Below are 17,831 nucleotides of genomic sequence, written 5' to 3' on the forward strand. Positions count from 1 at the left end.
CAGCATCCATAGTCCTTTTGGGTTTTTTCTATTTTTAACTTTTTGTATTTACTTTCACCCTTTTAAAAATAAGTGATGGTGTGTTTCTTCACACGCTGCAGAGTCCAATTTTAAAATAACCATTGGAAAATTATTGAGGGTTAAAAGAAAGTAGAATTTATTATTGTGTTCATAACCCAGAGAACGATTTGCAAAATACATTTATACATGCATGCATCCAAGAAAGAGAGAAAAGTGAATGGAAAGCAGAGAAGTTACAAATTACAAATTTTTTGCATCATAGATGTCAGAAGTAATTCACATGTCTTGTAAATCAATGTCCAGTTGAAGTTCCTTCGGACGGCTGTGCACATAAATGTCTTCCATAGCAGCTCATTCAGATGTGGTTGAATTGTTGCTGAAGGTATAGCGGTTATCAGCTGAGAAGTGGTTCACTTTGCAGGCAAGACTCACATCATTTTCGGGACTTATATTTTTGTTATATATTGAGATCAGAAGCAGGCATTTAGCTCAGCCTGGAGCTGCTTATTCTTTGGATGTTACCAGTAAGCTGACACACAAAGCTGTTGTCATGTTGTCCATGTTGTCAGTCCAACAAATTGTCAATTTTTAAGGAAGTTTAAGCAACAGCATATAGTTTTAAACAAAACAATATAGTATCCCTTTCTTCCTGCATGGCTAGGTATGATGCCTCCAGCTCACCAGGAGCCAAAATTTAATTCTACCGTCAAGTTTTGAAAATTAAAGTTGCATCTGATCAATTGAGATTAGTCACAATTCAGTTGGTTATTATTTATACAAGAAATGTTTTTATTTATTGATATTTGAGTTTTAATTACTCACCAGTCCACCCCTTATTCTAAACATTCTTGAACACATTAAACCTTTCAAGATTTCCCGGATGAAAGAAGATTTACATTTCTTTAGTACCTGTCACATCCTCAAAACATCCCAGTATGTTTACAGCCAGTGATATATTTTTGAAGTGCACTTACTGTTGGTATGTAGGAAACTCAGCAGCCAATTTGTGAGCAGCAAGCTACCACAAACAGCATAATTAAAATGACCAGATAATCTGAGAATTTGGCATTCTTCCAATTTTTGTTTCTTGTATATTCCCAAAATTCTTTCCTGACAGCACTAGCAACTGTGCCTTATGTTCTCAGGTTCACTCCCAACCATTACCTCTCTCTCGTCCTATCAAAATCTCTTTAAAAGCTGCACTTATCACCAAAGTTTTCTCATCTGTCATCAGGATTTCTCTGTGGCTCTGTGTCAAAATTTTAGATGATTACACTCCTGATTACACAGTAGCCAGTGGTGGACTGAAGAATATGGGCAATGTACAAGAGGCCAGAATGAAAGGAATGCTAAATTCATGGAGAAATTTTACATTTATTCATTCAATGACAGACAGGTTATATCTATCTGGGCAGTAATTATTGCTCGTCTCTAGTTGACCTTGAGGAGATGGTGGTGAGCTACCTTAAATCACTGCAGTCCGTGCAATATAGGTAGAACCACTATGCTGTTATGGAGGGAATTCTAGGAATTTTACCCAGCGATACTGAAGGATGGTGAATAGCTTGGAGAGTTCCCTTGTCTGAAGAACATTACAGAGATGTAGAGCGTCTGAGGCCATAAAGGATTTGGGAAAGGAGTTTGTAGTTGAGTCCAGGAACAGTGACTCCTATCTGCCCAAAGTTATTGTACTGTACTGATGCTTGTGAAGCAACCTGGGAATTTTTACACCATTAAAAGGTCCTATATAAATGCATTGCCGGAACTCAGCAGCCACCTCTGGACCCACTACACTGCACCCAGCCCTGGCCCATTGCACCATGTCCAGTCCTGAGCCCACTATACCATGCGCAATCTTGGGCTTACTGCACTGCGCCCAGTCCTGAGTTCACGGCACCACGTCCTATGCTGGGACCACTGCAATGTGGCAAAAGCGGATTGCCACTGGGCTTTTTTCTCAAACTCACTCCAAGATTGGAAAGAGCAAGGGAATGAGTCTCAGTCTTTTTTCCTTCACTGTCAGGCTGGTCTCCTCTCAGCTGATGGTATCCCTACGATCAAGGAATCAGTGCCTATGTGATTCCAAGCGTTCTCCTACCTTCCAGCAGACTGCAATGTCCATTTCCTGTTACCACTGAAACTGTTTTCTCATTCTTCTCACGAGGGCATCACATCTGTTTGGCTGATCCGGAATCATCTTTGCACTCTGCTCTGCACTGAAGGACAGAGAAGGACACTTCTTCTGGACCAGGTTAATCCCCTCCTGTGTGATATTCCGACAAAAATCAACATGAAAGCAGGTTAAACTGTTCCCATAAATAGTCACAGCCTCCAGTGTTTTATCAGTTAACCTCGCACAGTTTTCCAGTTTCAAGGTATTCAGTTTGGAGCATTTCTGTAGGATTTGTATAATGTCACCATCAGTGAGGTGCCCACATCCAGAAAGTATCACTGACAGCAGGTTTGGACAGCTGGGGAACGAATGAGAGAGTTTTTTAAATTAAGAAATGACTAATACAATGAGTAATTACAGCGAAAACATCAACACAGCATCAGCATATTAACACTGTAAAGGATCTCATAACTCTTGTAAAGAAAAATACAAGCATTATCTCTGACATCCTGACAAATATTTACACCTCCCCGCAACCCCACCCCCACTCCCACCCACATCACGCGCATACACCAATGTATTTAGAAAAAGATAATGAGGTCATTATTGCCTGTTGTTTCTGATCTTGCTGTGTTTTCTATCTTACACAGTGAGTAGCATCAAAAGTTTTGAATAAAGGGTGCTTTAGAACATTATGTTTGTGAATATTCTATATACATATACATATACATTCTATATACATTTCTTTCTTTAGCAAAAAATCTGCAGGTGGCTGTCTCCGTTTTATGTTAACCGTGCCCAATAAAAAGTAGAGATTGTGCATTTGCTGTACAAGGAGCCTTGGGGAATTTTTGCAGTGCATCTTGTAGATGGTACACATTACTGCTACTGTCAGTGGCAGAGAGAGTGATAGCATCTGGCATGGTTTAACATGATCAAAATCTCAATGGAACAAATGGTGTCATCATTGGAATGAGCTCCTTATTTGTAAATTGTATTTACGTGGCACATCTAACATAGCAAAACATCCCAAAGTGCTTTGCAAGGGAATAAGGCAGATGGCTAAAATCTGGCATGTGTTTGAAGAAACATCTCAAAGGGAGGTAGCAGTGTTCCCTCTAATGATGAGTGGCCACACATCATTCTGCAGAACCCATGCACGCCGACAACAAGTCAGACTCTAAGCTACTGTACGTCCCTGGCTGCAGAGGAAGATGCAACAGCTCTACTCACATCAAAGAATATGTTATGCACAACAAAATAGAATGTACAATTTAGTTGGGAATTTCACAGATTTGTGACAAGGCAGCTGAAGGTACAGTAGCCAGTGGTGGACTGAAGAATATGGGCAATGTACAAGAGGCCAGAATGAAAGGAATGCTAAATTCATGAAGAAATTTTACATTTATTCATTCAATGACAGACAGATTATAGCGATCTGGGCAGTAATTATTGCTCGTCTCTCGTTGACCTTGAGGAGATGGTGGTGAGCTACCTTAAATCACTGCAGTCCACGCAATATAGGTAGAACCACTATGCTGTTATGGAGGGAATTCTAGGAATTTTACCCAGCATTACTGAAGAATGGCGAATAGCTTGGAGAGTTCTCCTGTCTGAAGAACATTACAGAGATGTAAAGGGTCTGAGGCCATAAGGGATTTGGGAAAGGAGTTTGTAGTTGAGTCCAGGAACAGTGACTCCTATCTGCCCAAAGTTATTGTATTGTACTGATGCTTGTTCAGGACTGATATCAGTGCAATTAATCAGACATCGTGCAGGCCTCGACAAGATATGATGCTGACCTCACTGAGGTGTATAAAATCATGAGGGGCATAAATAGGATGAATGCATATAGTCTTTTTCCCAGGGATGGCGAATTGAAAACTAACAGGCATATGTTTAAGGTGAGAAGGGAAAGATTTAAGAAGGATCTGAGGGGCAACTTCTTCATGCAGAGAGTGATGCTTATATGGAACGGGCTTCAGAGAAAGTGGTTGAGGCAGGTCCAATAGCAACATTTACATTTGGATAAGTACATGGATGGGAAGGGTTTAGAGAGATATGGAACAAATGCGGGCAATTGGAACTAGCTGATAGAGCACCATGGTCAGCATGGACCAGTTTGGGCTGAAGGGCCTGTTTCCATGCTATATTACTGTATCACTCTGTAAAGCTTTGTCAGTGTTTGTGTAAGAGCTGTATCATGTTTACAGATGATGCCACTGAGGGACAGATTGTAGGTGAACAATGGGAAGAAGTAAAGGATAGATCCCCAAGCACACAATACAGTAAATGGCATGAGAGATGTTGAGGGAGGAGGATATGGTCAGCCATCAAACTGAGGCAGGTTTGGGAGGATGAAGAGGAATAATGCACCCTTATTGCTTGTGCCTTGCTTTGAGTTGATTCTGAACTGTGTGCAGAAGTGCATACTTCTTGCAGAAAAAAATTGAGCATCAATTTGGAAGTAACAAAATGTTCTGAGTCAAGAAGGGAAAGGGAGGTGGGAGGTAGGGTAATTGTTATTACAGGATGGCAAAGGGTGGGTGTTTAGAAGGGGAGTGCTGCCAGTCACTTTGTAAGGGAGGGGAACAGTACATCAGGGCTGGGATAGGGGGTACGTCAGGGATCGGGATGATGTGTACAGAGGGCTCGGGATCAGGGGCATATGTCAGAGCCCAGGAACAGGGGGTTACATTGGGTGCCATGGCAGGAGTGATACATCAAGTCCTGGGACAGGTGGCTTATCAGAGCCCAAGTCGGGGGATACAGGTCTCGGTATATAGAAACATACAAGATATGAGCAAGAGTAAGCCATTCAGGTCTTCCACCATTCTTTATGATTATGATTACTCCTTCTTGAAATCATACAATGGTTTGACGTGGTCTGATTTCTGTGTTAGTGAATTCCACAGGCTCATTTCAATCCTAAATGAATTTACCTTGTATCCTTAGACTGTGACCCTTGGTTCTGGACTCTCCCACCATTGGTACATCTTTCATGCATTCACCCTATCTTTCCTGTTAGAAAGTTATAGGTTTCTATGAGATCCCTGCTCATTCTTCTGAACTCTACTGAATATAATCCTAACCAATTCAACCTCTCCTCATACATCAGTCATGCCATCCCAGGAGTCAGTCTGGTAAACTTTCGCTGCATTATAGCAAGAATATCCTTCCTCAGATACGGAGGCCAAAAGTGTACATAAAATTCCAGGAGTGCTCTCACCAAGACCCAGTATAAATGCATCAAATTCTTGCTCTGAAGGCCAACATACCTTTTGTCTCTTGATCACCCACTTTCAATTACTTACTTTCAATTACTGGTGTACAAGGTTACATTGCACATTCCTCTTTCTCAAGATATTCAGATAATAATCTGCCTTTTTTTTGCTCCCAAAGTGGATAACCTCACATTATTCTGCACCTGTCATGCATTTGCCCACTCACTCAGCTTGTCCAATCACATTGAAGCATCTCTGTATCCCCTTCTCACAGCTCACCCTCCCACCCGGCTTTGTGTCATTTGCAAATTCTAAGATATTGGATTAGTTCCCTCATCTTAATCATCAACATAGTTTGAGAGTAGACTGCTGAATATTCCTTTCTCATTACACAATACCTACACATCCTAGGATGGCCTGTTCTCTAGTTGGTTCCTCAACATATTTGTCCGGAAAACCATCCCTTATACAGTTCAGGAATTCCTCATATATGGTAATGTTATTTAATTTGATCTGCCCAATCTTGCAACAGTGTCTCCATAATCCGATTATATTCATACCAGCTTTCATCTATTTGTACTATTAATTCAAAGAACAAAGAACAAAGAAAATTACAGCACAGGAACAGGCCCTTCAGCCCTCCGAGCCTGCGCTGATCCAGATCCTCTATCTAAACCTGTCGCCTATTTTCCAAGGATCTGAATTCCTCTGCTCCCTGCCTGTTCATGTATCTGTCTAGATACATCTTAAATGACGCTATCATGCCCACCTCTACCACCTCCGCTGGCAACGCATTCCAGGCACCCACCACGCTCTGCGCAAAGAACTTTCCACGCATGTCTCCCTTAAACTTTTCCCCTCTCACCTTGAAATCATGACCCCTAGTAATTGAGTCCCCCACACTGAGAAAAAGCTTCTTGCTATCCACCCTGTCTATACCTCTCATGATTTTGTAGACCTCAATCCCCCCTCAACCTCCATCTTTCTAATGTAAATAATCCTAATCTACTCAACCTCTCTTCATAGCTAGTGCCCTCCATACCAGGCAACATCCTGGTGAACCTCCTTTGCACCCTCTCCAAAGCATCCACATCCTTTTGGTAATGTGGCGACCAGAACTGTACACAATATTCCAAATGTGGTCCAAATTCATCCAGCTTATTGTGGATGTTTTGTGTATTAAGGCTACACCCTGAAGACTTTTTTTTTTAACATTACTTGTCCCATTCCCAGTATTTTTCACTGTGGCCCTGATTGATCCTGGCCCTTTCTATCTTTTGTTCTTGCCCTTGATTCTCCTTCTGACATAAAGAAATTATGGGATCATCAAATCTTGTGACCACAGCCCATTAAGATAAAAGGGTAACAAGGGAAACAGTAGGCCATTAAAGTCCACAGTGGTAATTTGTGAGTGCAGCCAGAGAGTGTCGGCAGGGTTCTCAATGAATACTTTGGATCAGTGTTCACTAGTGAGAGGGACAATATGGGTATAGAAATTAAGGATAAGGGCTGTGATACAATTAAAGAAATTAGCAGAGATAGAGTGGTTCTGTGTGATCTTGCAGGTTTGAAAGTAGACTATGGACAATTTAGCATGGCTACTCCACCTACCCTACACATCTTTAGACTGTGGGAGGAAACTCACTCACACACAGGGAGAATGTGCAAACTCCACACAGACAGTTGCCTGAGGCTGGAATGAACTGCCTCCCTGGTGCTTTGAGGTAGTTTTGAGCCACCATGCCACCTGTAAAGTATATGAATCATAGAATCCCTACAATGTGGAAGTAGGCCATTTGGCCCATTGCGTTCACAGCAACCCTCCAAAGAGCATCCCACCCAAATCAACCCTGCATTTCCCATGGCTAATCCACCCAGCCTGCACAACCTTGGATGCTATGGACAATTTAAGCATGGCCAATCCACCTAACCTGCACTTCTTTGGACTGTGGGAGGAAACCTGCACAGATATGGGGAGAATGTACAAACTCCACAAAGACAGCTGCTTAAGGGTGGAATTGAACTCAGGTCTTTTGGTGCTCTGAGGCAGCAGTGCTAACCACTGAGCAATGTGTAAGATGTTATTGGGAGATTATCACCTCCCCTGGAACTTTAATTGACAAAGGCAGCATGGTAGTCCATAGTCTGAATATGTTCAGGCGAGGTGGATTGGCTATGCTATATTGATCATAGTGTCCAGGGATGTGTAGATTAGGTGTGTTAGCCATTGGAAATGCAGGGTTATAGGGAGGGGCTGGGGGGGATGGGTCTGGGTGAGATGCTCTTCGGAGGGTCAGTGTGGACTTGTTGGGCTGAAGGGCTGTCCCCAACACTGTAGAGATTCTATGACATCATTGCCACAATTTTGTTTTATATTTGACTACGAATATCAAAAGAGAAAGAAACTTTCAAGTGCTCAGCGCCAACCCTGTTTGACTCCCACAAACCTGTTAGTTATCCGAGTTAAGAAATTGGTAACAAGATGTTGGTGCTGGCTGCAGATGTCTCGCTGGAAACTGCTCTTCCTCCAGTCCTCAATGTTACAGACTTTCACCCGGCTGGAGTGCCAGCAGATTGACAGCGAGCGTAACGCGGGGCTCAGAACAAAGTTATCCCTCTTCAGTTCTGATGGAGAACAGAAGCACAGTAGAGACCATAGAGCTGGATCGTGATAGATCTCACGGAACACATGACAAACTCTCGACAGACCTTTCCGGCTCTCCTTGTCCAGGAAGGAGAAAATGTGAAGCAGGCACTCTCGGTTTAATTCTGTGAGCAGCATCAAAAGGAACGTTTTGAACCCAGACTGGAACAATTGAACTACAATGATTGAGTCCGGGAATTCTGCATCATTACAGGCTGCAGCCACAAACCTGGACATATATGGATTAGGAATGTAGCCTATTCGGAAAGTGACAACTGGTATTTTAAATATAGAAGGGTCTCAGGCAGCCTTGTAGATTAAAGCGGTTGGGCGGGGTGGGGAAGGTGGTTAACTCCTTGTTTCTCAATAATGCGCACCAAATATTTCCCGAATTTTGCCCAATAATTTCACCGCCTTCATTTATGTCTCTTTTCAACAGAACTCTTTTCCAGGTTGTTCGGAGCATATTCTTCATCCGGCCGTTCAGACTGCACAGAAGCTAAAGTTGTTGCAAGTTGCCAGGCATTCTGAGAGTCGGTTAATAATGCCCAGGGCCAGGACGGTGTCAGGCAGGAATGGCGAACCAGCACCTCTGGCTAGCAGAGGCGGAGAAGAATTGACAGGCGGGTGAATATACTGGCATGGGACCATGGAGAAGGATGCCAATCAACTGGGGAGCAATGGAAAGGAATGTGATACCGATTCTTCAAAATTCTCTAGATTTGCTCCTTTCCAATTTGCTGCAACAGTACACAATGTAATAGCTGTTCATCAGAGGCAGCAGCAATAAAGCCCACCGAAAGGTGGCTGGAGAATTAATGGGTGGAACCAGCCGTGAGGGAGGATGCAGCTCCTCACCCGGGATATCAGCAGCAATTGGAAAGAGGAGGACGTAGCTCTCTGATGGCAGCGAAAAAGATAATTTGTTCAGGAACAACAGAAATTGCTAGCTAGACTCAGCACGTTTAGTAGCATCTTTGGGAAGAAAGCAGAGTTAACGTTTCGTGACTCTTAATCAGATCCCCAACACCCGCAATTTTTTATTTTTGTTTGTGCGGGAGCCATGCAGATAACTGCCACAGGAGGTCAGTAATTTCTGCGTGATATAACTGCGTGATATAAAGTCAGCAGTGAAAGCGGAATAGGTTGAGGTAGCCTGGAGACAGTAAGGAGTGCAGATACTGGAAGCAAGAGTCAAAAAATGTGGAGCTGGAAAAGCACAGCAGGTCAAACAGAGGAGCAGGAAAGTCAACGGCCTTCTTCAGAACTGGGGAGGATGAGGAGAGCCCAGAAATAAATAGGAGGGGAGTGGGGTTTGGGGGAAGGTAGGTGAGAAGGAGATAGGTGGATGCAGGTAGGGGTTTATTATGGTTGGTCAGTGGGAAGGGTGGAGCTGATAGTGAGTTAGAAGATGGACAGTTTTGGGGGGGGGGGGGGGGGGGGCCGGAAGAGATTTTAAAGCTGGGAGCCAACTGTGGTAGAGAAGGTTTGCACCGAGGTAGGCGGGACCAGACCTGCTAATAATAAACACAGGTGATACATATACTCATATAGGCCGAAACACCGGTCAACGCTGAAGGATTTTACTAACTTAATTTTTCATGCTATCTTGCTGAACTAATCCCTATCGATAACAACCGCAATGGTTATTTGTTTAAATTACAAAATGTTGTTTGTCGCGCCGATTAATGTTCCTAACAGAGGGAATGAGGAATACCATCCAACATACACCCCCATGGACTATACCAAAACACAAACAAATGCTCAGTTCAACACAACATAGCACACTGACGCTAACACTCGGACAGCAAGTAATCGTACATATGACATGTATGGATCATTTGTAGGAACCCATTGAAGAACAAAGAACAATACAGCACAGGAACATGCCCTTTAGCCCACCAGACTATACTGATAAATGGGTAAACTGAAAATTTTTTGCCTCTACATGATCCTTATCCCTCTATTCCCTGCCTATTCTTATCAAGAGACCTCTTAAATATTTTTATTGTATTTGCTTCCACCACCTCCCGTGGCAGTGCATTCCAGGCACTTGACATCCTCTGTGTAAAAACTTGCCTCACAGAATCCCCAGAGCGTGGAAGCAGGCCGTTGGCCCTCTAAGTCCACACCTACCATCCAAAGAGCTTCCTATCCAGACGCACCCCCTTGCCCTATCCCTGTAGCCCTGCATTTTCCATGGCTAATCCACCTAGCCTGCGCATCTCTGAACACTATGGGCAATTTAGCATGGCCCTCCCACTCAATCTGCAGATCTTTGGACTGTAGGAGGAAACCCATGCAGAATGTGCAAATTCCACACAGACAGTTGACCAAGACTGGAATTGAACCCGGGTCCCTAGCGCTGTGAGGTAACAGTGAGCCACCATACCACCTCTACATCTCCTTTAAATTTACCCCCTCTTACCTTAATCCTATGTCCCCTAGTAATTGACATTTCTAGCCTGGGAAAAAGGCTCTAAGTATCCATTCTATTCATACCTCTCATGACTTTATAAACTTCTATCAGGTCGCTCCTCATCCTCCATTGTTCTCATCATAGCTATTACCCCCAAACCAGGCAACATCCTGGTAAACCGTTTCAGTACGCCTCTCCAAAGCATCCACATGCTTCTGGTTCTGTGGCAACTAGAATTGTATACAGTATTCCATTATTTGAAGAGATTCAGTCTACTCTTAAGTTCCCAAATGTAACTCAGCTAGTGTAACTAAGCTATAGTAAAATTCACTGGTGCTAATTAATGCTGATAAAGATTTGCATGATAATCTGCTCCACCAGTTGATACCTGCTTCAAAGGTGTTTGACTTTACTTGAGCTGCGTACGAGACCGTAATGGGCCGATTAATGATAGAAGCAGCTCAACTAAATGGTGGAACACAGTGGCTCTGGAGAAAGAACAGACTGAAATGTAACCTGATAAATGATGTCGCAACAACATGCAATCCAGGGATCTCAATCGTTAACTCCACTGATTAATTGCAAAAGGTCAAAATCCGAAGTTCACAGCTTAAGGACATTTTAAGAAAGACACAAGGGTTGAGTCCCTTGATCATCTTGAATGATACCCAATTAATCAAAGACTGAGGCCTGACAAAAATAGTTCAGAGCCTGACCATTGTACTGGGCAGTCACATGTGCATTATCAATAATTGGGTTGATTGGGGTGGATAAAAACATTTCAGATGATGCCGGTAAGGAATGGTATGGTCAAGGATACTCAAACAAGCATGGTAAAATTTGAGACAAATTAATGATGTATGTTTCCTTTGTTGTTAACAGGTGCACATTTCTTTAGCCTTTCACAACACAACCATGGATGAACCAGTTACCAGCTCAGGGGTTTAACACGTGTATAGAGAACTGATGCTGAATGTATTATGAATATAATAATCACTGGGGCTTATAGAGGTTTATAAAGTCATAAAGGGCAGGAATAGGATGACTAGCCATGGTAGGGAAGTCCAAAACCTGAGGGCATATGTTTAAGGTGAGAGGGTAAAAATTTAAAAGGGGCCTGAGGGGATTTCACACAGATGGTGTGCATGTATAGAACGAGTTGCCAGAGGTGGAGGCGATTACAATTAACAATATTTAAAAAGCATCTGATAGGTACATCAATATGAAGGGATTAGAGGGATATGAGCCAAATGCTGGCAAATGGGACAAGATTTGGGGATGGCACAGTGGCTCAGTGGTTAGCACTTCTGCCTCACAGCACCAGGGACCCAGGTTCAATTTCACCCTCAGGTGACTGTCTGTGTGGAACAAAGAAAATTACAGCACAGGAACAGGCCCTTCATCCCTCCAAGCCTGCACCAATCCAGATCCTCTATCTAAACCTGTCACCTATTTTCCAAGGATCTGTATCCCTCTGCTCCCTGCCCATTCATGTATCTTAAATGATACTATTGTGCCCACCTCCACTGGCAACACATTCCAGGCACCCACCCCCACCACCCTCTGCGTAAAGAACTTTCCACACATATCTCCCTTAAACTTTTCCCCTCTCACCTTGAAATTGTGACCCCTAGTAATTGAGACCCCCACTCTGGGAAAAAGCTTCTTGCTATCTACCCTGTCTATACCTTTCATGATTTTGTAGACCTCAATCAGGTCCCCCCTCAACCTCCATCTTTCTAATGTAAATAATGCTAATCTACTCAACCTCTCTTCATAGCTAATGCCCTCCATACCAGGCAACATCCTGGTGAACCTCCTCTGCACCCTCTCCAAAGCATCCACATCCTTTTGGTAATGTGGGACCAGAATGCAGTATTCCAAATGTGGTCGAACCAAAGTCCTCTACAACTGTAACATGACCTGCCAACTCTTGTACTCAATACCCTATCCAGTGAATGAAAGCGTGCCGTATGCCTTCTTGACCACTCTATCGACCTGCGTTGCCACCTTCAGGGTACAATGGACCTGAACACCCAGATCCCTCTGTGCATCAATTTTCCCCAGGGCTTTTCCATTTACCGTATAGTTCTCTCTTGAATTGGATCTTCCAAAATGCATCACCTCGCATTTGCCTGGATTGAACTCCATCTGCCATTTCTCCGCTCAACTCTCCAATCTATCTATATTGTGCTGCATTCTCTGACAGTCCCCTTCACTATCTGCTACTCCACCAATCTTAGTGTCATCTGCAAATTTGCTAATCAGACCATCTATAACTTGCTCCAGATCATTTATGTGTATCACAAACAACAGTGGTCCCAACACAGATCCCCGGGGAACACCACTGGTCAGAATTCTCCGTTTTGAGAAACTCCCTTCCACTACAACTCTGTCTCCTGTTGCCCAGCCAGTTCTCTATCCATCTAGCTCGTACACCCTGGACCCCATGCGACTTCACTTTCTCCATCAGCCTACCATGGGGAACCTTATCAAATGCCTTACTGAAGTCCAAGTATATGACATCTACAGCCCTTCCCTCATCTATCGACTTTGTCACTTCCTCAAAGAATTCTATCAAGTTGGTAAGACATGATCTTCCCTGCACAAAACCATGCTGCCTATCATTAATAAGCCCATTTTCTCACAAATGTAAATAGATCCTATCCCTCAGTATCTTCTCCAGCAGCTTCCCCACCACTGACGTCAGGCTCACCAGTCTATAATTACCTGGATTATCCTTGCTACCCTCCTTAAACAAGGGGACAACATTAGCAATTCTCCAGTCCTCCGGGACCTCACCCGTGCTTAAGGATGCTGCAAAGATATCTGTTAAGGCCCCAGCTATTTCCTCTCTCGCTTCCCTCAGTAACCTGGGATAGATCCCATCCGGACCTGGAGACTTGTCCACCCTAATGCCTTTTAGAATACCCAACATTTCCCCCTTCCTCATGCCGACTTGACCTAGAGTAATTAAACATCTATCCCTAACCTCAACATCTGGCATGTCCCTCTCCTCAGTGAATACCGACGCAAAGTACTCATTAAGAATCTCACTCATTTTCTCTGACTCCTCGCATAACTTCCCTCCTTTGTCCTTGAGTGGGCCAACCCTTTCTCTAGTTACCCTCTTGCTCCTTATGTACGAATAAAAGGCTTTGGCATTTTCCTTAACCCTGTTTGCTAAAGATATTTCATGACCTCTTTTAGCCCTCTTAATTCCTCATTTCAGATTGGTCGTACTTTCCTGATATTCTTCCAAAGCTTCGTCTGTTTTCAGTCACCTAGACCTTACGTATGCTTCCTTTTTCCTCTTTGCTAGTCTCACAATTTCACCTGTCATTCATGGTTCCCCAAACTTGCCCTTTCTATCCCTTATTTTCACAGGGACATGTCTGTCCTGCACTCTAATCAACCTCTCTTTAAAAGCCTCCCACATATCAAATGTGAATTTACCCTCAAACAGCTGCTCCCAATCCACATTCCCCAGCTCCTGCCGAATTTTGTTATAGTTGGCCTTTCCCCAATTCAGCACTCTTCCTTTGGGACCATTCTCATCTTTGTCCATGAGTATTCCAAAACTTACGGAATTGTGATCACTATTCCCAAAGTAATCCCCTACTGAAACTTCAACCACCTGGCTGGGCTCATTCCCCAACACCAGGTCCAGTATGGCCCCTTCCCGAGTTGGACTATTTACATACTGCTCTAGAAAACCCTCCTGGATGCTCCTTACAAATTCTGCTCCATCTAAACCCCCAACACTAAGTGAATCCCAGTCAATGTTGGGAAAATTAAAATCTCCCATCACCACCACCCTGTTGCTCCTTCATCTTTCCCTAATCTAACTAAATATTTGTACCTCTATCTCACGCTCGCTGTTGGGAGGCCTGTAGTACAGCCTCAACATTGTTACTGCACCCTTCCTATTTCTGAGCTCTGCCCATATTGCCTCACTGCTCGAGTCCTCCATAGTGCCCTCCTTTAGCACAGCTGTGATATCCTCTTTGACCAGTAATGCAACTCCTCTACCCCTTTTACCTCCCTCTCTATCCTGCCTGAAGCATCTATATCCTGGGATATTTAGTTGCCAATTTTGCCCTTCCCTCAACCAAGTCTCAGTAATAGCAATAACATCATACTCCCAGGTAATAATCCAAGCCCTAAGTTCATCTGCCTTACCTACTACACTTCTCGCATTAAAACAAATGCACCTCAGACCACCCGTCCCTTTGCGTTCATCATCTGCTCTCTGCCTACTCTTCCCCTTAGTCACACTGACTTCATTATGTAGTTCCTTACAGGCTTTAGTTACTACCTCCTTACTGTCCACTCACCTCCTCATTTGGTTTCCATCCCCCTGCCACATCAGTTTAAACCCTCCCCAAAAGCGTTAGCAAAAGCAGCCCCTAGGACATTGGTTCCAGCCCTGCCCAGGTGTAGACCGTCCGATTTGTAATAGTCCCACCTCCCCCAGAACCGGTCCCAATGTCCCAAAAATCTGAACCCCTCCGTCCTGCAGCATCTCTCAAGCCATTCATTTATCCTGCCTAGTCTTTCATTTCTACTGTGACTAGCACGTGGCACTGGTAGCAATTCTGAGATTACTACCTGAGGTCTTACTTTTTAACTTGGCTCCTAACTCCCTAAATTCTGCTTGTAGGGCCTCATCCCGTTTGGAGTTTGCACATTCTCCCAGTGTCTGTGTGGGTTTCCTCCGCGTGCTCCAGTTTCCTCCCACAGTCCAAAGATGTGCAGGTTAGGTGGATTGGTCATGCTAAATTGCCCGTAATGTTCAGGGATGTGTAGATTAGGTGGGTTACAGGGGGATGGATGTGGTGGAACGCTCTGAGGTTCTGTGTGGATTTGTTGGGCCGAAGGGCCTGTTTCCACACTGTAGGGATTCTATGATCTATGATCTATGATCAGTTTCGGATCTTTACTCAAGCAGTGTACATGACCTTAATGGGCCGGTTAATGATAGAAGCAATTCAATTTAATGGTAGAACACAGCAACTCGGGAGAAAGAACAGACTGAAATGTGACCTGGTAAATGATGCTGGTACAACGTTCAATCCAGGAACCTCTATAGTTAGAGATAACAAAGTGTACAGCTGGATGAACACAGCAGGCCAAGCAGCATCATAGGAGCAGGAAGGCTGAGTTTCGGGCCTAGACCCTTCATCAGAAATCACTCTATAGTTAACTCCATTGATTAATTGCAAAAGGTCCAAATGCTGATCTGGTCAGTGCAGACGAGTTGGACGGAACGGTCTGTTTCCGTACTATCTAACTCTATGACTCTACATATTGAAAGGCACTGTCTTGCCTATCACACCAAAACAACACCCGGCAGGGCTTCGTATAGGGTAAAAACATAGGAGCAATTAGGTGAAAATAAGATACTATAATATGCCATTGTACACAGCGGAGATAGAGGGTTAATAGTGTACTGTGTTAATAGTGTACTGGAGGAAGGTAGTATAAGAACGTACTAAACGTAAGAACTAGTAGCAGGAGTAGGCAATTCAGCAGCTCAAGCTTGCTCTGCCATTTGATATGATCATGGCTCATCTCATCGCAATCTCAATTCCACTTTCTTGCCTGCTCTCCCATAACCCTTCAACCTATTGCTAATTAAAAATCAATCCATCTCCCTACTAAATGTACTCAATGTTCTGGTATCCACCACAATCTGGGAATAGAGAATTCTGAAAATTCATGACCCTTTGAGAGAAGTAATTACTCCTCATCTGTTTCAAATCTGCTTCTTCTTAAACTATGACTATTCATTCTAATTTGCCCACAAGGATACATCCATTCTACATATACTTTGTCAAACCCTTTCAGCATTTTATATTCGTCAATTAAATCTTCTCTCACTCTTCTAAACTTCAGAGTATGGGCCTAAACTGCTCAAACTCTCTTCATAAGACAAACTCCTCATCACTGAAATCAATCTAGTGAACCTCCTCTGAACTGCCTGCAATATAACTAGATCAATAAGCTTGACATGATCAAGAAGGATCGATCACACTCAGAGTGAGGCACAGCTAGAGTGAGTGTGTATTTCTGGGATTTTGGAACAGCATGAGAATTTAGTGCAGAGGGTAAGAGTCCTGGAGTCATACAGCATAGAAACAGGCCCATCGGTCCAACTCATCCTTGCCAGCCAGACATCCCAATCTGACCTAGTCCCATTTGCCAGCATTTGGCCCATTTCTCTCTAAACCCTTCCTATTCATATACCCATCCAGATGCCTTTTAAATGTTACAGGTGTACCTGCCTCCACCACTTCCTCTGGCAGCTCATTTGCAAGGAAAAAGTTACCCCTCAGGCCCTGTTTAAATCTTTCACCTCTCACCTTAAGCCTACTTCCTCTAGTTTTGGACACACCGACCCTAAGAAAAAGAACTTGGCTATTCACCCTATCAAAGACCCTCATGATTTTCAGAGCCTCTATATGGTCACAGCTCAGTCTCAGACACTCTAGGGAAAAGTGCTGTAGCCCATTCAGCCTCTCCCTATAGCTCAAACCCTCCAGTCCTGACAACATCCTTGTAAATCTTTTCTACACCTCTCAAGTTTAACATCCTTCCTATAGAAGGATGGCCAGAATTGTACACAGTATTCCAAAAGTGGTTTAATTAATGTCCTGTACAGCCACATCATGACATCCCAAATCCTATACTCAATGTTCTGACCAATGAAGGCAAGCGTGCCAAACACCTTCTTCATCCGCTGTCTCCACTTTCACTTTTGTAACTTCACTTTCAAGGAACTATGCATCTGCACCCCTAGGCCTCTTTGTTTGGCAACACACCCCTACCATTAACTGTATAAGTCCTGCCCTGATTTGCCTTACCAAATGCAATACCTCAAATTTATCTAAATTAAACTCTGTCTGCCACTCCTCAGTCCATTGGCCCTTCTTATCAAGGTCTCGTTATACTCTGAGATAATCTTCAATGTTCGCTATACCATCTATTTTGGTGTCATCTGCAAATTTACTAGTCATACCACCTATATTCACATCCAAATCATTGTCTATTATTGATGAATATCAGTGGACCCAGCACTGATCCTTGAGGCACACTGTTGGTCACAGGACTCCTATCTGAAAATCAACCCTCCACCACCTTATATCTCCTACCTTCAAGCCAATTGTGTATCCAATTGACTAGCTGTCGCTGGACCCCATGTGATCTAACCTTGCTAACCAGTCTACCGTGCAGAACCTTGTCAAATGCTTTGCTGAAGTCCATGCAGACAACATCTATCTTCACCAGAGATAGTAGGAACTGCAGATGCTGGAGAATCCGAGACAACAAGGTGCAGGGCTGGATGAACACAGCAGGCCAAGCAGCATCATAGGAGCAGAGAGGCTGACGTTTCGGGCCTAGACCCTT

General features: G+C 43.7%; 1 protein-coding gene across 1 annotated transcript; it reads right to left on the bottom strand.

The window, feature by feature from the left end:
• Nucleotides 1-212: 212 nt before the first annotated feature.
• Nucleotides 213-8,268, bottom strand: fbxl22 (F-box and leucine-rich repeat protein 22). Its single transcript, XM_020531002.2, has 2 exons — nucleotides 7,806-8,268; nucleotides 213-2,492 (listed from the first exon to the last, which is right to left on the bottom strand). The coding sequence occupies exons 1-2, from the start codon at nucleotides 8,237-8,239 to the stop codon at nucleotides 2,150-2,152; spliced, it is 777 nt and encodes a 258-aa protein (XP_020386591.2). The 5' UTR covers nucleotides 8,240-8,268; the 3' UTR covers nucleotides 213-2,149.
• Between the last annotated feature and the right edge of the window lie 9,563 nt (nucleotides 8,269-17,831).

This window comes from Rhincodon typus, chromosome 36 (assembly GCF_021869965.1).
Source record: "Rhincodon typus isolate 14 chromosome 36, sRhiTyp1.1, whole genome shotgun sequence".
In the NCBI taxonomy this organism is placed as follows: Eukaryota; Metazoa; Chordata; class Chondrichthyes; order Orectolobiformes; family Rhincodontidae; genus Rhincodon; species Rhincodon typus.

Coding starts and splice junctions, on each gene's coding strand:
- fbxl22 (XM_020531002.2), bottom strand. CDS start 8,239: ATGTCCAGGTTTGTGGCTGCAGCCTGTAATGATGCAGAATTCCCGGAC. Junction 2,493..7,805: donor TTAACTCGGATAACTAACAG/GTTTGTGGGAGT, acceptor TTCGTTCCCCAG/CTGTCCAAACCTGCTGTCAG.